The 24763-nt window shown below is 40.8% G+C and overlaps 1 protein-coding gene across 3 annotated transcripts in view; it reads right to left on the minus strand.

Annotated features, from left to right (window-relative positions):
• Nucleotides 1-24763, minus strand: part of LOC121285485 (probable E3 ubiquitin-protein ligase HECTD4) — a 301376-nt gene that overhangs the window by 79013 nt on the left and 197600 nt on the right. For all 3 annotated transcript variants that reach the window (XM_041201967.1, XM_041201965.1, XM_041201968.1), the window contains exons 42-51: nt 22777-22941; nt 21373-21542; nt 19954-20069; nt 19012-19115; nt 11534-11695; nt 10493-10641; nt 8424-8503; nt 4409-4572; nt 1620-1857; nt 365-501 (exon numbers count right to left, since the gene is read on the minus strand). In XM_041201967.1, the coding sequence (XP_041057901.1) occupies nt 365-501; nt 1620-1857; nt 4409-4572; nt 8424-8503; nt 10493-10641; nt 11534-11695; nt 19012-19115; nt 19954-20069; nt 21373-21542; nt 22777-22941 (1485 nt within the window). The remainder of the gene's footprint in view (nt 1-364; nt 502-1619; nt 1858-4408; nt 4573-8423; nt 8504-10492; nt 10642-11533; nt 11696-19011; nt 19116-19953; nt 20070-21372; nt 21543-22776; nt 22942-24763) is intronic.

Here is a 24763-nt window from a genome sequence, read left to right on the forward strand (position 1 = left end):
CTCTCATCTGGCCTTTGATCATCTGGTATATGTCATTTCAGTGGCAGTATCAAAATATTGGCCACGACACCTCAAATTTAATATTATTAGCAGTGTAATCTACTCAGTTCCCCAGCAAATTGTGGCATCAACTGCCACTGGAGTATTAGGGAGCACAACTGTCTAACTTATGGCATCTGTCAATAATATCACCATTGCAGTGGCTTTTGAACCCATAGTTTATAAACTCTGAATTGATGTTCAGGTTTCTTATTCTGGAAAAGGGGACAGAACTGACTCAAAAAACATTTGAATACTCCCAATACAAAGACAAGAAAACAAACAGATCATTTTCATCGCTAACTTGAAGTCGCCTATCACTTACTCTTGGAACGTCGTCATCATCATCATCATCACTTTCGTCATCAGCTACTGGTGATGGATGACAGCATGGACCAGATATCAAAAAGTTTTCATAGCTCAATTCCACTTTGTAATGGCAAGAGGCGTCACTGTCATATTCTGTAAGTGAGGGAATAAGAGATGCCACATTAGGCACGTTTCTTGCTCATTCTACCATCAAGTGGCATCTTTAAGAACTTGTAAAAATTTTGATCCAGTCTAAATGAATAGTCAAAAGCAAAATATTGCAGATGCTGGAAATCTGAAATAAAAATAGAAAATGTTGGAAATACTCAGCAGGTTTGGCAGTATCTGTAGAGAGAAAAGCAGAGTTAACGTTTCAAGTTGTGACCTTTCATCAGAACTCTTGTTCCGATCTTGTCAAATTTTGTTATCTCCAAGGTTACAGGCTTGAGAAAGGAATCAAGACACACAATTCAAACACATACAACACTGTTTGTTTGCTTTAGTTGCATGTAGAGCTGACAGCTACTTTTTAAGTTTGAGCTGTCAGTTGTTTAAATCTAAGAATTCCCAGTAATTATCATTAAGGATGCTCAATTTCCAGTGCTCAAATCAAGGCAATTGCTTTGGAATTTTCAGAATTTAGAAAGAGCAGTATTGCCCACCCAATAAAATTAAAGTGTATATAAAAATGTTAATTCTGAAGAACAGTGATTTAGTGATCTCATATTTTTATTCTTTTCCTTTTGAGGAACTAGCTATTTTAACTGTAACTATGCATTGTTACTTGTATTTATTTATCTATTGTTGAAGAAATAGCATTCATATAGCATTTTTCATGAGCTAAGGGTATTCCAAAGCACCTTGCAGCCAATGAAGTACTTCTTAAATGTTGCCACTGTTGTAATGTATGAAATGCAGCGGCCAATTTGTGCACAGCAAGGTCCCACAAACAGCAATGTGATAATGGCTAAGCCATCTGCTTTTGATTGCTAAAGCCTAAAAAAAGGTCTGATATTTCCAGAGATGGAAGAGGCACAGAATAATTCTCGTAACTAAAGTATTTGGAAAATTGGTTTCCTATATGTTCACTTGGGTACATTATCAAAAGCTTACCTAGGCAGCTTGCCTAGTGTCTAGGTCATAGAGAGATGGCACTCATCTATGTGAATAGTCTAAAATACTGATGCCAAAAAAATAAAGAGGATAGAAAAGACCGAATAACATAGCACCAAGATGCAATCAAATGTCTTTAAATGAGAAATGCTACTTACGCTGTTGTGCTGCAGCAGTTGCTGCAATTCGACAGGGTGGACCATGGGATCCAGTATCTGATGCCACACTAGCACCTGCATCATTGTCGCTGTCAGAGGCCATGGCAAATGGCAAAGCCTCAAAGTTGGCACTGATTTCCTCGGCTAGATCAACGCATAGGTCAGCTGCGTTCCGGTGTGCCTGACCCTCTGCATAAGCAAAAGGACGACACCCAAAGTTTGCACGAACTTTAGTATTCTATTAAAAACAAGCAGATGGAAACAAGCAAGTTCAAGAATTTACTCCATATGATTAGAAATAACTAGAGATAGTATATTGAAAAACTTAATTATTTTTGACCTGTGATATGGGCCTTTTTGGGAGAGTGTGGGTTCTCCACCCTAGATTCCAGATAGGAAATCAGAACACCTCTAAACAGCCTCTTCACCTGATATTTTCCATATTCCCAATTTAAAAGAAAAAGACTTGCATTTATTTAATGCCTTTCACAACCTCAATGTCTGAAGTGCTTTACAGCCAAGTATCTTTGAAGCAGAATCAATGTTGTAGTGCAGGAAGTGTAGTAGCCAATTTGTACACAAGGTTCCACAAACAGCAATGTGATAATGAACATGTATTCTGCTTTTAGCATTGTGGTTGAAGGATAAATTATTGGCCAGGGCACAAGTGAGAACTCCCTGCTCTTCTTCAAAACAGTGCTGAGAGATCTTTTATTTTTACTCCAGGGGACAATTCTAATCGCTCATCCAAGAGATGGAGCCTCTGACAGTGCAGCACTTCAAGTAAGGAATTTTCAAGATAAAAACAAAAAAGAAATTGCGGATGCTGGAAATCCAAAACAAAAACAGAATTACCTGGAAAAACTCAGCAGGTCTGGCAGCATCTGCGGAGAAGAAAAGAGTTGACGTTTCGAGTCCTCATGGCCCTTCGACAGAACTTGAGTTCGAGTCCAAGAAAGAGTTGAAATATAAGCTGGTTTAAGGTGTGTGTGTGGCGGGGGGGCGGAGAGAGAGAGAGAAGTGGAGGGGGTTGGTGTGGTTGTAGGGACAAACAAGCAGTGATAGAAGCAGATCATCAAAAGATGTCACCAACAATAGAACAAAAGAACACATAGGTGTTAAAGTTGGTGATATTATCTAAACGAATGTGATAATTAAGAATGGATGGTAGGGCACTCAAGGTATGGCTCTAGTGGGGGTGGGGAGAGCATAAAAGATTTAAAAATATTTAAAAATAATGGAAATAGGTGGGAAAAGAAAAATCTATATAATTTATTGGAAAAAAAACAAAAGGAAGGGGGAAACAGAAAGGGGGTGGGGATGGAGGAGGGAGCTCAAGACCTCAGTCAACAACTTTAGGTCTTGAGCTCCCTCCTCCATCCCCACCCCCTTCCTGTTTCCCCATTCCTTTTGTTTTTTTTCCAATAAATTATATAGATTTTTCTTTTCCCACCTATTTCCATTATTTTTAAATATTTTTAAATTTTTTATGCTCCCACCACCCCCACTAGAGCTATACCTTGAGTGCCCTACCATCCATTCTTAATTAGCACATTCGTTTAGATAACATCACTAACTTTAACACCTATGTGTTCTTTTGTTCTATTGTTGGTGACATCTTTTGATGATCTGAAGGGTCATGAGGACTCGAAACGTCAACTCTTTTCTTCTCCGCCGATGCTGCCAGACCTGCTGAGTTTTTCCAGGTAATTCTGTTTTCGTTTAGGAATTTTCAAGACTTGTATTTATGTAAACATATATGAACAATGCATGAACAAAGTGTGTGGCAAGATCAGCTTGCATGTCTCTTAGGCATGCTGTATCCACCACTGTTGTTTTGTTCATTGTCCCTCTATAAACCAGCAATAATCATCTTTGAATAAAACTAGTATCTTTACATTGGTTTAAAATATTAAAACCTTAATTTTGCTTTTCTGGTGATGTAATCAAAAGTAAATCATTGTAGGTGATGAAAAAATTTTAAGTACAATTTCTACAAAAGGAAGATTGAATAGTTGTAGCCATGCAGTTTTTAAAGAATGGTTGCAGGTTGTTTAAGAAATTATATATTATAGCACATCTACAGCACAGAATAGCCAGTATTAATTGGCAGCCCCTAAACAAGTTTCTTACAAATGGAATCTGAGCACTTGTTGCCTGCGACACTCATCTGCCAAATATTGTGGTCAGGCAAAGGGTTGCTGAACTCATGGACATTGTTTCTTTAGGAGTACACAAAAACAGAACTTTTCATGTGTCTTGCAGTGCTCTTCAGCTGCAAGATAGATAAGCAGTATGGGAGATTCTCCAGACTGCAGCAAAATTAAATGATCAGCAGTGACTAGGCTAGTCATTTGGCTTCAAAGCAAAATAAAGCCTGGCAACATCAACCCACCCTCAATGTGGGGAGTCCCCAGTACTAACCTTCAACATTTGCCAATTATAAACAAAAGATTATCTAAACAAGTCAGTCTAATGTAACAAGCATCCATCTTTAAAAACTGCCTGAATGACAGACTAGTTGCCGCTAGGACAATTGTGTATTCCATGTTAGATTGAGCTGTTACTTCATGCTGCAAACTGCAGCTCCAATATTCCTGAATGTTATACAATTAAAGGATCTGACAGTAATGCAAATCCATAAAAACATGTGGTGCAGTTTTGGGCCATTAGAGCTTCATGGTGGAATGCATTTTGGTGATCTCAGCCCACCTTTAAACAATACAAACCTTCAACTTATATCTGGCTTACATGCTGAAAATGAATCATAAATTAAACAAAGAAATTACCTTTTTCTGAATGTGAACAACTGGCCACATTCCACCAGAAACATCTTCTAGGAATGGGTTCAGGCGCTGCCCACAATATGTGAAATATACCCTGCCCTTTGATGGCTGTCCCGGTGGTGGAGGGGTTCCATCACTTCTCTCCCAACCAATGCCTGCTACATCACCTAGAGGATGAAAAGAAGTCAAGCATGAAAAATATATATGCTGTGCAACTATTTTAATTTTTGTGGTTAATGGTTTTTAAATAAAAAGTGAAGGTGGTTAGAGCTCCGCTTATGGCTGAGTCAGATTAATTAGTGAAAAGCAACCACAAAGATCAGGTGGTTTGCTGATTCGCCCAACAGCTAACTATTTCTATATCAAGGCAGCAAAAACAGCTACGATTTACACTTCTGATTGTTCAGATGTGTATGTTGGAAAGTTCATATAGTCATATTAGCTGAAAAAGTGATTGCACTTTTCTTTGATGCCTTATATAGTTGAATTGCTTGGAAACGCTTTCACTATAATGTGCTAGCAGCTGTAAGATCACCAGCCAAAAAAAAGCCACCTTCATAAGAGGTTTAAAAAAAGAAAAAATAATGCCTACCGTTGATATATTAAAGCCTATTTTAAACAAAAGAGGAGTCGAATTAATTGTTCTGAATGCTTTGAGAAAACTTTCTCCTAGATGAATAAACATGTGGCACGAGGTGTGGGAACTGAGAAAAGAGAGATTAAAACTGGAGATAAATAAGTTTCCTTGGTGATAGATCAGCATGTAAGTGCAGGTGTAAACCCTCTCTTCACTATGTTGACTCTAACAGGGCCATTCTTGACTGCTTGTTTTTAAACTGTGATTTAAAAGTGACTAAAAGTTATGACAGGAGTATTGAATATAGGATTTTAACATTATCATTGGTTACCAGAGAAGCGATTAAAAAAAATTTTTTCACCATTTAATCCACAAAATCCCATTCTACTCAAAATCAAACAGATTTTGTCCCCACACAAGGGGACATCGCAGGTGTCAGCACACCTGCAGTGCAATGCAATAGCCTCATCCTGGGCACACAACCTTCCTGATCATTGTCTCTCCGCACCAACTTAGATCAATAGTTCAGTGACCATTCCAATTTTGTCAATGTTGAGTGGTTTGTTGAAATATGCAGTTCCTTTCTAATTGATGTGAAATTGACTAGGCAGTTTGATATTGCAGATTGAGTGTCAGGAAATCACACTGGAAGGTCAGGAATGCAATAATTTGAAAACCTAACAAGGTTTTCATAACTGAAAATTAGACAACTTAATTTTTTAGCTAATTGATTTTGAGGGATAAGGTCCTCTTCAGGAGCACATGCAGGAGTCAATCAAGCTGCAAACCACAGGATTAAAGAGCCAGCTGCCGCACCATCAGGGGGAAAACTCTCCGCTGATTGGAGTCATACCTAGCACAAAGGAAGGTGGTTGTGGTTGTTGGAGGTCAGTCATCTCAGCTCCAGGACATCATTGCAGGAGTTCCTCAGGGTAGTGTCCTTGGCCCAACCATCTTCAGCTGCTTCATCAATGACCTTCCTTCCATCATAAGGTCAGAAGTGGGGATGTTCTCTGATGATGTTCAGCATCATTTGCAACTCCTCAGATACTGAAGCAGTCCAAGTCCAAATGCAGCAAGACCTGCACAATATCTAGGCTTGAGCTGACAAGTAACATTCACGCCACACAAGTGTCAGACAATGACCATCTCCAACAAGAGAGAATCCAACCATCACTCCTTGATGTTCAATGCATCATCACTGAATTCCCCACTATCAACATGCTGGGGGTTACCATTGACCAGAAACTGAACTGGACTAGCCACATAACTGTAGTGGCTACAACAGCAGGTCAGGGGTTAGGAAAACTGAGATGAGTAACTCACCTCCTGCCTCCCTAAAGCATGTCCATCATCTACAAGGCACAAGTCAGGAGTGTGATGGAATACTCCCCATTTGTCTGCATGAGTGTAGCTCCTACAACACTCAAGAAGCTTGACATCATCCAGGACAAAGCAGCCCACTTGATTGACACCACATCCACAAACATTCACTCTTTCCACCACCGACACAGAGTAGCAGCAGGGTGCACCATCTACAAGATGCACTGCAGGAATTCACCAAAGCTCCTTCAACAGCACTTTCCAAGCCCATGACCACTACCATCTAGAAGGGCAAGGGCGGCAGATAAATGGGAACACCACCACCTGAAAGTTCCCCTCCGAGCCACTCACCATCCCAACTTGGAAATATATCACCGTTCCTTCACTGTTGCTGGATCAAAATCCTGAAACTCCCTTCCTAACAGTACTGCGGGTGTACCTACACCACATGGGCTGCAGTGGTTCAAGAAGGCAGCTCACCATCACCTTCCCAAGGGCAACAAGGGAGGGGCAATAAATGCTGACCCAATCAGTGAAGCCCACATCCCAAGAATGAAAAAATACCCTGCACACTTGCTTTCAGTCATTGGTGTACAAGGACACCCAGATCCCTCTGTATATCAACATGTCCCTATCTATCACCATTTAAATGATACTCTGCCATTCTGTTTTCCTACCGAAGTGGGGAACTTCACAATTATCCATGTTATACTCATCAGCCATGTATTTGCCCACTCACTTAATCTGTCTAATTCGCCTTGAAGTTTCTTAACACCCTCATCTCTCACATTCCCAAGTTTTGTGTCATCAGCAAACTTGGAAATATTACATTTGGTTCCCTCATCCAAATCATGGATATATATTGTGAATAGCTGGGGCTCATGGTGGAATGATGAAAATCAAGCATGTGCATAAGGCCAGAATTGAAGAAATGCTAAGATCTCGGAGGCTTGTATGACAGGTGGTTAAGAGATACGGAGAGGTGGGATTTTGAAAACAAGGATGAGGTTTTAAAAAGAGTAGTTTCCAGACTGGGAGCTAATCTAGGCCAACAAGCACATCGGTGAAGAGTGAACAGGACATGGTGTGTTTATAATATACACAGCAGAGTTAAGTTGAAGTTTATGGTGGGTGAAAATTGGGCAGTCAGAGAGGAGAGCATTAGAACAGTTAAAGTCTAGAAGTGACGAAAGCATGGATGAGGATTTCAGCAGATGGGCTGAGGCAAGAGCAGAGTGGTAAGCATATGGAGGTGAAAGTAGGCATTGTGATGGAGAGGATATGGGATCGGAAGCTCATCTCATTGCAAACTAAGGTTGCAAAGTCAAGTTCAGCCTCAGAGTGGGATGGAATTGGTGGCTAGGGAGCAGGATTTGTGGTGGAGATGAAGACAATTGCTGTGGTCTTTTCAAAACAGAACTGGAACAAATTTCTGTTCATCCAACGTTTGACAAGCAGTGTGACTAATAAGAGGAAACAGAGGGGTCTAGGGTGATAGTGGTCTAGGAAAGCAGAATGGCATCTGTGCACATGTGGAATTTATTACTGCTTCAGATGATGTTGCTAAGTGAGTATGCAGATGAGAAATAGGATCGAGTTAACAATAGATGCTTGGATGCCTCCAGAGGTAACTGTATAGGAACAGGAAGAAAATTCAGTGCAGGTGACTCACTGACTGCAATTAGGTAGTTTGGAATGGAACCACCCAAGGGCAGTTCCATCCAGCTGGACATCAGAGGTGAGGATTAGATTATCTCTCAAACCATAATAGCAGAGGTCATGAAAGATTTAAGACCATACGGATAACAAGATTTTCACTTCTGGGGTGGTTTGCTGCCATGATAAAACAAAATTCAAATCATTTATTAACGCTTGCAGACCGAGATTCGTTCGTATATTAAAGCACACTTGGTTCTAAAAAAACACTTGTTACAAAATTCTTCTGGTGAGGGGCTGAGTTGAAGAATTTGCAAACATATTAACATAAAGCTGAGGGAAAAATCAATAAATTGCTGGATGAAATGACAAAATGCAACAGAAGCAATCCTGAAATTTTGACCACTTTGAAATATATCCCAATTAAAAGAAAACAATCCACACAAAACTGTTGTTGTTTACCAGGAGACAAAGTGACATCTAATCGAACGCTCTTCCACTGCAGCAGACTGGATCCATTGTAATGCACAGCTCTCCCATTACTGTAGAGGGAAAAAATAAACATACAGCTACAACTTTTGCTGTTCTACAAATATCCGTTCTACCTATTCGTCTTAAATGCAAATTAGGATACAACACAAAAATGAGCCAATGCATGGACTCAACCCACAGGGGAAAAAAAGCAGGTGCACCCACAAGGTTCTCCAACATGACAAAATTCAGGATCTCAGTCACAATATTGAGAGAAAGCAATAAGAGGAGCAAGGTTAATCCTTTTTTTCCCCCTAGTGCATGACTGTAAGCCATCATCATTTTGTATTTTTCCAGAGCATTGATAGAGGATTGGCTGACTCAGAAGAGAGAGAGTTGAGTAAGGGGGGCATTTTCAGAATGGCAACCTGTGGAGTGCCACAAGGATCAGTGCTGGGGCCACAATTATTTACAATATATATTAATGGCTTGGATGAGGGAAATGAATGAACTATTGCCAAGTTTGCGGATGGCACAAAAATAAGTGGGAAGGACACAGTCTACAGAGGGATATAGACAGGTTAAGTGAGTGGACAAAAACTTGGCAGATGGGGTATAATATGGGAAAATGTGAGATCAGGCACTTTGGCAGGAAGAATAGAAGAGCTGAATATTATTTAAATGGAGAAAGACTGCAGAAAGCTGCAGCACAGAGGGATTTGGGGTCCTTGTGTGTGAATCACAAAAAGCTAGCATACAAGTTCAGCAGGTAATAGGGAAGGCAAATGGAATGTTGGCCTTTATTTCAAAGGGAATGGAGAACAAAAATAGGGAAGTCTTGCTAAAACAATACAAGGCACTAGTTGGACCACACCTAGGATATTGTGAACAGTAGTGGCCCACTTATCTAAGATAGTCTGGCATTGGAGGCAGTCCAGAGAAGGTTCACTAGGTTGATCCTGGTATAGAGGGATTTTCTAAAGGAGGAGAGGTTGAGTAGGATGGGCCTGTACTCATTGGAGTTTAGAAGAATGAGAGGTGACCTTATTGAAACATATAAGATTCTTAAACAGTATGACAGGGTAGATGCTGAGAGGTTGTTTTCCCTTGTGGGAGAGTCTAAAACCAGAGGGCATAATCTCAGAGTAAGGGGTTGCCCATTTAAGACAGAGATGAGGAGCAATGTCTTCTCTCAGAGGGTACTGAATCTGTGGAATTCTTTACTGCGGAGGGCTGTAGTCAAGTATATTCAAGGCTGATATAGACAGATTTTTCATCAGTAAGAGGGTCAGTGGTTATGGGGAAAAGACAGGAAAGTGGAGCTGAGGATTATCAGATCAGCCATGATCTCATTGAACAGCGGAGCAGACTTGATGGGTCGGATGGCCTACTTCTGCTCCTACGTCTTGTGGTCCAGCAATTGATGAATGTCAAAGTATATGTCAACTACACTTTAACCTAACAGGAAAGAAAATGTGGTGGAACAATACAAGTGGTTGAAGGGAAGACAGAAAGAAGAACACCGAAAAATGATGAAATGCTATAATCAAAATGGAAATTTAAGTAGAAGAGCAAAATGTCTGTCCCACTTCTGGTTAGGAAAGGACTTTAAGAAAATCCAGATCTGCTCTCTCCCAAAGCTAATCAAATTTTCCTGCATTAATTTCATACCTATTCATATTCTTTAAGTAATCTCGCCATATTTTTGAGTGCTTCATCCAATTTAGCCTTGATGACTATTTGCGGCAAAGCACTGCACTTTCCATAATTCTTCATATGAAAAACATTTCTTCGAATCTCCTTTTATATATTTAGTGCTTACCTTCACACCCTAACTGCTGATCTTCAATTTATCAACCAACAGAAACAACGCATATCTAACATTAAATAATACTTAAAAATGGCCCATTTCCAAGTCACTGGTGACAGCCTAATCTTTGTGACAAACAAATAGACAGCTTTTTCTTACGGGATGACAAGTAAAAACTAAATTGCAGTTAAACTGTGCCCTCCCTGGTTTCTTAACAGTAGCTGTAAAACCGCAAAATACAGGCACATACTTGTGGAAGAGGCAGGTTCCAACAGGATTTGTCCAAGCTCCATCCCTTTTTTCAGCTTCTGTAGCAAATCCAAAAGACACTATTGGGCCACTATCATCATCTGTGTCTCCATAGGAAACAATTTCTAACTCCCAATAAAACGATGGTGCCTTAGAAGAAGATATAAACAGCGTTAACTATTAAGTATCTGACCACCTTTGAGCATTTCACAATTAAATAGCAAAAAATACATACCTTAAGCACATTTTTAATTTTCTGTTATAAAAGTTGGTAACATGAATATATACCTAGAAACTACTGCACATAAACCAAAACATTTCACTGTTAATTATGGCAAAATGAGAAGTATTTTAAAATCATGCAGTTCTAAAGATAGCTTATATAATTCAATTATCCATTAAGTGGCCTGAATGCCTGAAGGACAACTATAAGGCACTATTTTGAGTGGAGGAAACCCTACTTTCCCTTAGGTCCCAAATTCCATAAGGACAGATGCTTTAAATGGTTTTACAATAACAGGTACTTTTCAGTCACCTTTTCCTATGTCACTGTATTAGCCATTGGAGGAATAATGTGAAGACGGCAAACAAACACCTAATTAGTTCAGTGCATGGATGGCAGGAACAGTTAGCTTCTGCCTGATTCTAGCAGACTGTGATTGACCAAAAGGTTTTCAAAATAGAGGGAACGGACTCATAGGAGCTCACTGTTGGAACATAAGTTAAATTCTGACAAAGAACACACCCAATATATTAAACTGCCTCTTTCTTTTAGATGATGGCTGGCCTGTAATAAACATACCACACTTGACATCTATTTCCATTCACTTCTCTCTTCCCAGGTTGCCTATTCAAAGTCACTGGCCCCTGTTGTTTCAATAGCTTTCAACCACCTCATTTATTTTCTTCTCTCTCATTTCAGCAACCGGATTATAAGACTTCTTGTTAGCTTGCTGATTCAAAGCATGAGGTGGTGCAGTTACTGCAATAGAATTTATATGATTCTTGTGTCTCTCCTGTTTGCTTGCAGTCAAAGTCCTACCTGCACAGGTATCTGTGATGTGGCATAGATGAATGTCCCACGAGGCAAGCCCCCTCCTGCACTTGGATCAGCTAGGAATGTCACAGCAGTAAGATGGGAAGAAAACATGCATGCTCGCACCGGAGGGAAAACTCGAGAGGGGCACCAGGTAATTTCTTTTGGCTGGAAGAATGAAGAAAGGGGGAAGTAATACTTTCAATTTTAAATTTACTTCAAAACAACCTACTTTCAAAAAACAAAAATGAAGAAGTTCCTTTAACCTTGCAACACTAAATGATGCCCAATCAAGCAAAGTGAATACCTGACAAGCTGAATGAAGTAGTTTATGGTTAGGCTAAGCTCTCCCAATGACCTTCCAAATTAATACATCATCAGGAATTGTGCACAGCGATACAGGTTGGAAGGTCTTAATTAAGGTTTCAATTTTATATATCTAGTGAGCTAGCTGACTTCAGTTTAAACACCAATTGATTTTGTGGTTCCTTGGCTTGTGAGGGAGAGGTAAAATAAAAGAAAGATGAGCAAAATTCCTTCTCCTGGTCATTATTCCAGTGACTTTCTTTGGAAAGTATGTGTCTCAATGTCCAACAAGAACAGAATTGGGCTCATGCAGTTAAATAGTTTCTTTACACTCACTGGTTGAGCTTTTGCATGAAGAAAGGCACTTGGGTGAGGCACTGGACAATATCCAGTTTCCCAATAAGAATCAGCATCTTCAGAAGATGAGGGGAGAAAATTGGCAAAAAGTTCACCTCCAAATTATTTCCTTTTATTTTCCTTACTGAATTACATTGATTCAACTATCTTTCAAACCACTAGGATCCACCTGAAAGAAGGAAAAAAGTTATCATACAAACATACAAAATAGGAGCACAAGTAGGCCATTCCATCCATCACGCCTGCTCTGCCGTTCAGCAAGATCAAGGCTGATCTATCCACCCCGATAACCTTTGATTCCCTTGTCTAGCAAGAATCTATCTAGCTCCGCTTTGAAAATATTCAATGACCCCGCTTCCACTGCCTTCTGAGGCAGTGTTCCCAAGTCACACAATGCTCAGAAAAAATTTCTCCTCATCTCTTTCCTAAAATAGCACACCTAATTTTAAAACAGTGCCCCCTAGTCCTGGACCCACCCTCAAGAGGAAACATCCTTTCCCTGGCTACCTTGTTAAGGCTGTTCAGGGTCTTATCTACTTGAATCAAGTCACCCCTCACTCTTCTGAACTCCAGTGGAAACAAGCCCAGGCTGTCCAATTTTGCCTTATAAGGCAACCTGCTCATTCCAGGTATCAATCTAGTAAACCTTCTCTGAACTGCCTCCAACGCATTTACATCCTTCCTTAAATAAGGAGATCAAAATTTCACAGTATTCGAGATGTGGTCTCACCAATGCCTTGTATAAAAGTAAGGACGTTACACTTCAGTTATGTTCAATTTCTCATGTAATGAAGAATAGCATTCCATTAGCTTTCTTAATTACTTCCTTGTACTTGCATGCTAACCTTTTGTGGCTCATGCTCTAGAACATCTAGATCTCTCTGCACCTCAGAATTCTGCAGTCGCTCTCCGTTTAAGTAATGCTCTGCTTTTTTATTCTTCCTGCCAAAGTGAATAACTTCATATTTTCCCACATTATTTTTGTACACCCACCCAACATCCGTCTGCAACCTCCTTATGGCCTCTTCACAACTTTCCTACCCAGCAGTGTCATCTGCAAATTTAGTTACCATGCCTTCACTCCCCTTATCTAAGTCATTGATGTAAATTGTAAAAAGTTGAGTCCCCTGCACAGACCGCTGAGGGACTCCACTCGTCACATCATGCCAATCAGAAAAAGATTCATTTATGCATACTGTTTTCTGCCATCCAGCCAATCTTCTATCCATGCTAATACATTACGCCCTAGACCATGATTTTTTATTTTCTGCAATAACTTTTGATCTGGCACCTTATCAAATTCCTTCTGGAAATCCATGTACATTATGTCTACAGGCTCCCCCTTTATCTACAACACATATTAATCCTTCAAAGAACTCCAATAAATTGGTTAAACATGATTTCCCTTTCACAAAACCATGGTGACTCTTCCTGATTACCTTGAGTTATCCAAGTGCTCGGCTATAACCTCCTTAATGATCGATTCTAACACCTTCCCCATGACTGACATCAAGCTAACTGGCCTATGGTTTCCTGTTTTCTGCCTCCCTCTCTTCTTGAATAGAGGGGTTATATTTGCTGCTTTCCAGTCTGATGGAACCTTTCCACAATCTAGGGAATTTTGGAAAATTAACACCAATGCATCTACAATCTCATTAACCACCTCTTTTAAGGCCCTAGGATGAATTCCATCAGGACCTGGAGACTTGCCAGCCTGCAGCTCCATCAGTTTGCTCAGTGCCACTTATCTAGTGATTATAATTTCACCAAGTTCCTCTCTCCCTTCCACCTGATCTACAGCCATTGCTGGAATGTGTTTTGCATCCTCTATAGTGAAGACAGAAACAATATATTTGTTCATTTCATCCGCCATTTCCTTATTAGCTACTATTAACTTCCCATTGTCACTCTTGAGAGGCTCACTCACTTTACTTACTCCTTCCCTTTTTAAATACCTATAGAAACTCTTGCTATCCGCTTTTACATTTCCAGCTACCTTCTTCTCATATTGGAGGAGGCGGCCCCACAAATACCCCCATCTTCAATGATGGGGGAGCCCAGCACATCAGTGCAAAAGATAAGGCTGAAGCATTTGCTACAATCTTCAGTCCAAAGTGTCAAGTAGATGATCCATCCCGGCCTCCTCTGGAGGTCCCCAGCATCACAGTTGCCAATCTTTGGCCAAATCAATTCATTCCACGTGATAGCAAGAAACGGTTGAAGACACAGGAAAATGCAAAGGCCATGGGTCCTAACAATAGTCTGCAATAGTACTGAAGACTTGTGCTCCAGAACATGCTGCACCCCTAGCCAAGCTGTTCCTGTAACAGCTACAACACTGGCATTTACCCAGCTATGTGGAAAATTGCCCAGGTACGTCCTGTACACAAAAAGGACAAATCCAACCTGGCCAATTACCAGTCGTCTACTCTCGACCATTAGTAAAGTACTGAAAGGGGTTGTCACAGTACTATTAAGCGGCACTTGCTTAGCAAAAACCTGCTCGCTGACGCCCAGTTTGGGTTCCGCTAAGGCCACTCAGCTCCTGACCTTATTACAGCCATGGATCAAACATGAACAAAATCTGAAATCCTGAGGTGATGTGAGAGTGACTGCCCTTGACATCGAGGCTGCATTTGACCATGTGTGGCATCAAGGAGCCCTAGCAAAACTGGAGTCAATGGGAATCAGGGGCAAAACTCTCCGTGGTTGGAGTCGTACCTAGCACAAAGGAAGATGGTTGAGGTTGTTGGAGGTCAGTCATCTCAGTTCCAGGACATCAATGCAGGAGTTCTTCAGGGTAGTGTCCTCAGCCCAACCACCTTCAGTTGCTTCATCAATGACTTTCTTTCCATCATAAGGTGAGAAATAGGGATGTTCGCTGATGATTGCACCATGTTCAACACCATTTACGACTCCTCAGATACTGAAGCAGACCATGTCCAAATGCAGCAAGGCCTGGACAATATCCAGGCTTGGGCTGACAAGTGGCAAGTAACATTCACATCACACAAATGCCAGGCAATGACCATCTCCAACAAGAGAGAATATAACCATCACCCCTTGACATTCAATGGCATTACCATCACTGAATCCCTTACCGACAACATCTTGGGGGCTACCACTGACCAAAAACTGAACTAGCCATATTAATACAGTGGCTACAGGAGCAGGTCAGAGGTTAGGAATCCTCCAATAAGTAACTCACCTCCTGACTCACCAAACCCAGTCCACCATCTACAAGGCACAAGTCAGGAATGTGATGGAATATTCCCACTTGCCTGGATGAGTGCAGCTCCCACAACACTCAAGAAGCTTGACACTGTCCAGGACAAGGCAGCCTGCTTGATTGGCACTACATCCACAAACATTCACTCCTTCCACCACTGATGCACAGTAGCTGCAGTGTGTACCAACTACAAGATGCACTGAAGGAATTCACCAAGGCTCCTTAGACAGCACCTTGCAAACCCACAACCATTATCATCTAGAAGGACAAGGGCAGCAGATAGATGGGAACACCACCATGTGGAAGTTGCTGGTGTTCCCATATTTCATTTGGAAATATATCACCATTCCTTCACTGTCGCTGGGTAAAAATTCTGTAACTCCTTTCCTAACAACACTGTGGGGGTACCTATATCACGTGGACTGCAGTGGTTCAAGAAGGCAGCTCACCACCACCTTATCAAGGGCAATAGCGATGGGCAATAAGTGCTGGCCCAGCCAGCGAAGTTCACATCCCATGAATTAAAAAAGAAAATACACTAATTTCTTTCTCCTGATGAACCTTTTAGTCATTCTCTGCCATTCTTTATATTCTGGCAAATCATCTGCCCTGCCACTCATCTTTGCATAATTATATGATTTTTCCTCAAGTTTGATGCTTTACCTAATTTCTTTAGTTAACCATGGATGATGGGTCCTCCCCTTAGGATTTTTCTTTATAGTAGGAATATAGTTATTCTGTGTATTCTGAAATATTCCTTTAGATGTCTGCCACTGCTTCTCTATTGACCTATCCTTTAGTCTAGTATCCCAGTTCACTTCAGCTAGATCAGCTTTCATGCCCACATAGTTGTCCTTTACGCCCTCTCTTCTCCCTTTTGACTGGATGTAAAATTTAGCTGTGGTCCCCCTAGGTGTTAGGGGGAAATTAAAAATGCTAAAAGAGAACACACTAAGAATTTGCTGAACATACTTAAAATCTCCAAGCAGCCATTGATGCTAAACATATTAACAGTTGAGGATAAGCAGATGGACATTGCACACAAAGAGGCTTTGAGTTTTTGTGTGATTTACACAGAAGTCAAGAGATGAGCTAATGTCCAGTAACAGACAGGACAATTCAACTGGTGCAATGATGCGGTGAAGCCTTGAGAGCTAGACTGAAGATAAAACATGGCCTAAATTTAGATTAAGTGTACGCCTCTCAGAAAGGGAAGGGGCAGATGGTTTTAGCTTAGATATGGGAAGACATACAATGGGCAAAGAGGGGCCTTTGATGAAACACAAACAGTCTTGAGTTGTGAGAACCAATGTCTTTGCGTATGTGTTTTAATTTTGATTAGATAATATAATTATGTATAATTCCTTTAGAATAATTGGTTAGCAAAATCACATGTTTACGTACTCAATAGGATATAGTTAGCATGAGACCAGTGTGTCGGTTACCGATTGTATGTATTCAAATGTACTCAAATGTATTATGATAAGAAAAAGTACAAAAATTGTGAAGTGTAATCAATCGGGGAGCTTGGTCTTCATTCTTAGGAATGATTGCGGCTCCCTTGCATATGCTTGAGTAAAACCAGTTAAAGGAAGCCTGAGTCTCTGTGGTCGCTGTGTGATAGCGGAGTGTAACTTCTCCTCTTCAACTGGCCTAGGTGGTAGCTGCTAGATTGGAGGGAGTACCATCTTCACTAGGGGTGCCTTTACTCTGAAGTTATTAATTAATCCTGTCATATTACACAATACCAAGTCTAATAAAACCTGCTCTCTGGTTGGTTCCAGAACGTGCTGCTCTAAGAAATGAGCTCAAAAGCATTCTTTTTTTTCATTTGTTAATAGGCCAGCATGTTATTACCCATCCCTAGTTGCCCTAGTCCAGAGGACATTGTTGTGCGTTTGTAGGCCAGACCAGTAAGGACAGCAGGTCTCTTTCCCTAAAGGACGTTAGTGAACCAGATGGGTTTTTACAACAATCGACTAAGGTTTCATGATCATCATTAGACTTTTAATTCCAGATTTTTATTGAATTCAAATTCCACCATCTGCTGTGGCAGGATTCAAACCCCGGTCTCCAGACCCTTGGGTCTCTGGATTATTAGTCCAACAACAATACCAGTACACCATTGCCTCCCCATGAACTCAACTCCCCTCCCTTCCTCGTCCAGGCTACTACTGCCAATCTGATTTTGAGAGTTTATATGTAGATTAAAATCACGCATGATTACTGGTGTCCCTTTATCACAAGCAACCAATATTTCTTCTTGAATACTTTCTCCTACATTGTGGTTACTGTTAGGGGGCCTGTAGACCACTCCCACTAGTGACTTCTTTCCCCCATTATTCCTCATCACTACCCAACCAATTCTACGTCCTGATTTCTTAGACCAAGGTCATCCTTGATTAACAGTGCTACCCCTCCAGCTTCACCTAGCTTCCTATTCTTCTGGAATGTCATATATCCCTCAATATTCAGGTCCCAATCCTTGTCATCCTGCAGCCATGTCTCCGTAAAGGCTTACAGATCATATTTATTTATTTTCAATGTGCGCTATCAATTAATTTACTTTGTTATGAATGCTATATGCAGATACAGAGCCTTTAGTTTTGTCTTTTTAAAAAATTTTTGTATCATCTAGTCTTGACTGTTGGTGTATTGGAGTTTTTTCTCTGTCCCTTTTTGTCCTCTGATCCTCATTTCCCATATTACTATTTTGCTCCCTTGCCTTGACTCTACTCCTTGATTTGCTACATCTATCCAAGCTTGTCACTGGGCAAATAACCCACTGCCACCCTTGTGCACTTCCTTGCTATTGTCAATAAGGCAGCATAGACAAAAGGCAGGAAGTAGTGCAGCTCCATGGTCTTTGCTGCGGTATAAACATGTACTGTAATGCACAGATGTAAGGAAAAAAAGGATTTTTCAATGTATTATAGAAATGTACTTAAAGTAATATGGGACTTGGCATCAGTTCTAACCCATATACGAATAAGGGAAAGGTATTGTTAAGATTTTAAGCAGGCAGCTGCCATAAAATTATAGAAAATCTCTCAACGACTACAGGGTTAAAACATGACTATTCCTGAAGTCACAGTGCTATCCTTAACACAGAATGATGCATTTGTTCTGACATAAAAAGACTGCTGTCTAGACACTGAACTAATGCAGAATTGCATGTAAAATGCAATATATGGAAAACTGGAATGTAGTCAACACCGATACTAAATAAAATTAGTTTTTACTTCCCAAATTTCATGATACCAATCTGCAATAGAATCAGTAAGTGATCCCTTTTAGTAATGGTGTTTCAATTATGTGCATGCACCCTTCAACCTCAATAAAGTGGTTATTATGGGGCAAAGGGTTCCAAACAGTAGCAAGAATTGGTTGACTGACTCATCTCCCACAGGTATGTTGCTAGCTGGCTAACCAATCATAGTACTAGTAATCTCCTCAGATGTTGAAGTTAACAAAGAAATTGATGTGGTGGTGAAAAGAATATTCTGTAGAGTAATGTATGCATTTCAGTGAAGTGGAGCAATAGAGTGAGTAATAATGTGACTTTATTACATGTTCTTTGCAGTACTATTACCTGTCTCCTGTCAGACTGCAGTGGGGGGGGAGGGGGACGAGCACAGTCCCGGTATAACATCCGCAATCTCTCGCACTGAGCCTCTACTACCACCAATCGTTCACCTGAAAACAAAAAGGTTAAAGAAATGGATAAGTATTTACAAGACACAAAAGTATGCAGACTGTACAGTACCATATAGCCAGTTCCCGTAATCAGGCACATGGAAGACAATGCAAGACCTCATTATCGTACTCTGCCCTAGCTTATAACCAAACCGGTTATTTGAAACTATGATGCAGAAATGCAACCAAAATCCGCAAACGGTAAAGGAAGGAAATAATTAAAAGGTGAAATGTGAAAAGTAGTAACATCATTACAACGACACTTGGGAGGCTGTAAACCAAACAGGCTTTAATGGGAGCAAAGATGATTCCAAATTATAATGGTACAAAGAGAATCACGAATATATAGGAGCAATTCCAGGGACAAAACTGACTCGAGTGTTGAGATGTCATATGCCAGGCAAACCAAGGTCAAGCAATTCATAGTTACAGATTTGTAATTTCCGGTTTAATATAATAGAATGGGTTATAGCACAGAAGGAGGCCATTCGTGTCTGTGCCAGCTTTCTGCAAGAACTCAGCTAGTCCCATTCCTCTGCCCTTCTGTCCTAACCCTGCAAATTTTTCTTTCTTTAGGTGATTATCCAATACCCTATTGAAAGCCACGACTGAATGTGCCTCCACCACACATACATGATCCACAATTTTTGGATTTCATTTAGGAGTTTATTCAATTTCAGGTAACTTTGTGCGTATGGCATTAGTTGGTAAAAGTTAACATTATACAGTTGCTTTGTGCTCCATCCTATCTTAACGATATTGACAAGAAACATGCATTCTGAAGGTACAAAGTCTGAATGCACCACATTTAACTGCAGTTTAGAACAGCAATACATACCAGGGCTGCACTCCTGTGCCACCAGGTTCAAGACCTCAACTGCTGCTGGACACTGCTGAATGAACTCCTCACAGAACAAACTATCCTCCAGTAACTGGGCCATCACTAAGCACGCTCTGTAAAAGTAACAGAGTTATATTAGTTACTTCAAAGTAATCAAGAACTGAAGTTACAGCGCCACTTGCCATTATCTGTAATGGATGAACTGTAACTCTTTAGACTAGTTTAGTTTCATTCACACAAATCAACAAGTTTTGTAACTTTACAACAAAGTAACAATAACCAAATATGATGAAAGGACAACACTTAGTCAGAGATTTTCTCAGAATGCAAATTGCCTATTTTCTCAACTTTATAACGCAGCTCATCTTGCTGTAATTCACAAATGATTATGAACCAATGCTGTTGTGTGTTCTGTATCACTAGAGCAGAATACTTTTTTGTTAAGAGTCATTTATCCTGAAGCAGCACCACAATTTGAACTGTCAACAGTAAATTAACTTCATAATGTGCCACCATGTGCAGTTCATAAACACACTGGATGAACTAAAAAAGCACTAATCCAATGTGCTCAGATCTCTGATGGACATAACATGGGAGCCCCAGTTAGTCCCTTCAGATTGCTGAGATATAGTAAAGCAGGAATCTAGGGGCCTCAAAGATTCTCCTCAATTACCTGGCTGTCTTTACTTCAGAGTTAAAACAGGCCCCATTTGCTATCAATTTATTCCTTCTCAATGATCACTGAAACTGCAAACCTTCTCAGGGCATGAACTGAAGTTAAACATGCAAGATACCTACTGCCCTTCAAAGGATCAATAATCTTATTAGCTGGGATTCAAAGGCTACTGAGGTTCTGGCACAAGGTCTGTTTATTTTTATTTATTCTTTCACGAGCTTCAGTGGCTAGGCCAGCATTTCGACATCCTTGCCTCAGATGTAATGAAATCTTAAGAATACTTCAGGCAAAATCTTTTAAAAGACAGTTGATCATTTGTTCAATCAGGGTTACTGAAAGTACACAGGGCTTCAGGAAATCTGGCTTGGCAATTGGCACCTCAGTTCAAGTCTAAAGTCTAAACATATAGTACAGAACTCACTCAAATATACACATTCGGTGGCCTTCTTAGACCAACTCTAGGTACATAACATCAAATACACCAAGCTGTTATTGCATATATTCAAAACATATTTCACAGATCATAAAATCATGTTCCTGCCAACTAACATTGCTGAGGTCTTCAAGCATAATCTTCCCTTGTAAATGATGTCTGTCAGGAGCCCAAATTTGAGAAGGAAATTTTAATAAGATATGGCACAACAAATTGTTTCAAGAAAAAACTTATTTAAAATCTGCAGAGGACAGGAAAATCCAAAGGCAAATGCAAAAAAGATATAACCCAACCCAGGTTACATTACCTAGTCCTTATTTCAGCTACAAGTCGTACTACTGCCATTACAGGAGTGGAACCATCACCAATTGCAGGGAGTGAGGTCAGAATAGAGAGACTCCCTTCCTGTGGAAGCAACATAGACTGAACAGCCTGGACTACTTTCTCAGTGATGGACAGTTTATGCAGGGGCAAGGCCTAAAAAGTACATAAAAGATCAAAATACAAGTGTTAAAGTGCAACTGTTAAGGAATCGCAATTTGTATTATAGTTTTTTTTAAGACAACTAAGCCCATCAACATTTTTGGGGCATCACTTCCTCCATTTTCTTTCCCATGTCATTTCTCCTCCTGCTCAACAGCATACATTGACCAGCAACCAAAGAGCAGGAAACTAATGGTGCTTCAACCAATCAACGAATATCCAATTGCTGCTGTATCAGTTTTGTTGCTAGAACTAGGAATCCACCACGTGATGAATACCCAGTTGAAACCATAATCTTAATACTCTGGGGCTGACTGAGGACTAGAATTATTCAAGGCAGCATAGAGACACAAAAATTGTTCAATAATTTTACTGCACATATCTTGAAAGGGATTACATGTGCTTTCAATTGTTTACATCACCCCTGATTAAGTAAACATTTAAATAAGCCACATTTTTATTGGCAGGGTGCGTGTGAGGGGAGGGGATAGAGATGAGGACCTTCACCAACTCATCCTCCATTATCATCTGAAATGAACACATCCAAGTAAATGAGATAGAGGGGATTAAAGAATGTGGTCCCTGGCAATATTGCTCAGAGACAGCAGCATTCAGTACAAATCAGTAAAAACTTGCAATGCAAGATATAAATACAGGATATCACACAAAGTCTGGCAGGCCAGTTTGTATTTAGCAGGAGGCAAGCACCATAAAAGCACAGCAGAATGCATTATTACAGTCATTGGTCGAAGCCACGCAACAGCAAAAGAATGAACAGGTTATTTCCAGATCAATATATTCACACAACTTAAACCAGGGAGTTCCCAAATTGTGGGTTGCAAACTCCGAGGCAGCAACAGCCACTGTGGCTTAGACTCAGATGTGCCAGTCCAGGTAGGGATTGGCTGCAAGGCCTCTTTAAATGTGCACAATTATTTTTGCACGTGGGCATGGCCTAATCTAATGAGCTGTGAGGCCTGATTGCTGATTCCAGAGCCTCCAAAATGTGTTTAGTTGTCTCTTGTGCCTGTATCCCTGCTGTCTGAACTCCCATCCTGCTTAAAAACTTTACCTCACCCCACCCCAATTTTCACTGTGGGTCGCACCAAGTTTGAAGCAATAAAATAGGGTCACAGGAGAAAAAGGTTTGGGAAACACAGATTTAAATGGTTGCCATTTAATTTTATCAGCAGCCTCACTCCACATCTGGTTTCTATAAGCAACTAACCTCACATCGTGGTGTGCATAGTCTCGATATTGGAACAGTCACCGTGTCTGATGCTTTGGAAGCCTTTCGAAAATCAGATAAAGGGAGTCGGACTGTGGCAATACCTTCTTGCTCATTAATAGAGGTCACCACTCCAATGCTTCCAGATATTCCCTTTCCTGAAACCTAAGAGAAAACATTAACTTATGTCCAAAAGCTAAAGTGCATTTTAAGTGATTAAGGCAAACAAAAAATGTTCTATTCCCAACTTTATTTTACAAGAGTAGAAATTTATAGCACAGAAACAGGCCATGCAACACAACAATTTATGTTCGCACTGGGCCCCACCCCACCCCGCACAAACAAATCCATATCAAATTTAGCAATCCTGCTCCAATATATCCCTTCAAGCCCTTTTACTTCATAGGAACAGCAGGCTATTCAGTCCATTGGGCTTGATCTGCTATTCAATTAAATCATAGCTGATTCATACCCCAACACTATTTACCTGCCTTGGTTCCATATCCCTGATACCTTGCATTCACCTATATAAAATTGTAAGTTGACCTAGTTTCTGTCTCGACCATTAATTCACTGGAAATGAATTTTATAGCTCACAATTGTGTACTAATTTCCCCTGACCTCTGCTCTAAATTTCTTACATTTAATCTTGTTTCTATGCCCCCTCATTCTTAACGCTTCAATAAGTGGAAAAAAATCTGCTTCCATACACAAATGCACCCTTTTAGAATTTTAAATACTTCTTATAATTCATTCACAGGATGTGGGCTTCGCTAGCTAGGCCAGCATTTATTGCGCATCCCTAATTGCCTTTGAGAAGGTGGTCGTGAGCTGCCTTCTTGAAACTTTGCTGTCCATGTGATGTAGATATACCCAAAGGTCTGTTAGGAAGGGAGTTCCCGGATTTTGACCCAGCACCAGTGATATATTTCCAAGTCAGGATGATAAGAGGCTTGGAGGGAAACTTGCAGGTGGTGGTATTCCCATCCATCTGCTGCCCTTGTCCTTCTAGATGGTAATGGTTGTGGGTTTGGAAGGTGCTGTCTAAGGAGCCATGGTGAATTCCTGCAGAGCATCTTGTAGATGGTACACACTGCTGCTACTGTGCGTCAGTGGTGGAGGGAATGATTGTTTGTGGATGTGGTGCCAATCAAGCGGGCTGCTTTGTCCTAGACAGTGTCAAGCTTCTTGAGTGTTGTGGGAGCTGCACTCATCCAGGCAAGTGGGGAGTATTCATCGCATTCCTGACTTGTGGCTTGTAAATAGTGGACAGGCTTTGGGGAGTCGGGAGGTGAGTTACTTGTTGCATGATTCCTAACCTCGAACCTGCTCCTGTAGCCACAAAATGGCAAGTCCAGTTCAGTTTCTGGTCAATGGTAACCCCAAGGATGTTGATAGTGGGGGATTCAGTGATGGTAATGCCATTGGATGTCATGGAGGGATGGTTGGATTTTCTCTTGTTGGAGATGGTCATTGCCTGGCACTTGCGTGGCACGAATGTTACTTGCCACTTGTCAGCCCAAGTCTGGATATCATCCAGATCTTGCTGCATTTGGACATGGACTGCTTCAGTATCAGAGGAACTGCGAATGGTGCGGAACACTGCAATCATCAGCGAACATCCCCACATCTGGCCTTATGATGGAAGGAAGGTTATTGATGAAGCAGCTGAAGATGGTTGGGCCGAGGACACTACCCTGAGGAACTCCTGCAACGATGTCCTGGAACGGAGGTGACCAATCTCCAACAACCACAATCATCTTCCTTTGTGCTAGGTATGACTCCAACCAATGGAGAGTTTTGCCCCTGATTCTCATTAACTCCAGTTTTGCTAGGGCTCCTTGATGCCACACTTGGTCAAATGAGGCCTTGATGTCAAGGGCAGTCACTCTCATCTCACCTCGGGAATTCAGCTCTTTTGTCTATGATTGAATCAAGGCTGAAATGAGGTCAGGAGCTCAGTGGCCCTGGTGAAATCTAAACTGGC

Source organism: Carcharodon carcharias, chromosome 13 (genome assembly GCF_017639515.1).
Source record: "Carcharodon carcharias isolate sCarCar2 chromosome 13, sCarCar2.pri, whole genome shotgun sequence".
NCBI lineage: Eukaryota > Metazoa > Chordata > Chondrichthyes > Lamniformes > Lamnidae > Carcharodon > Carcharodon carcharias.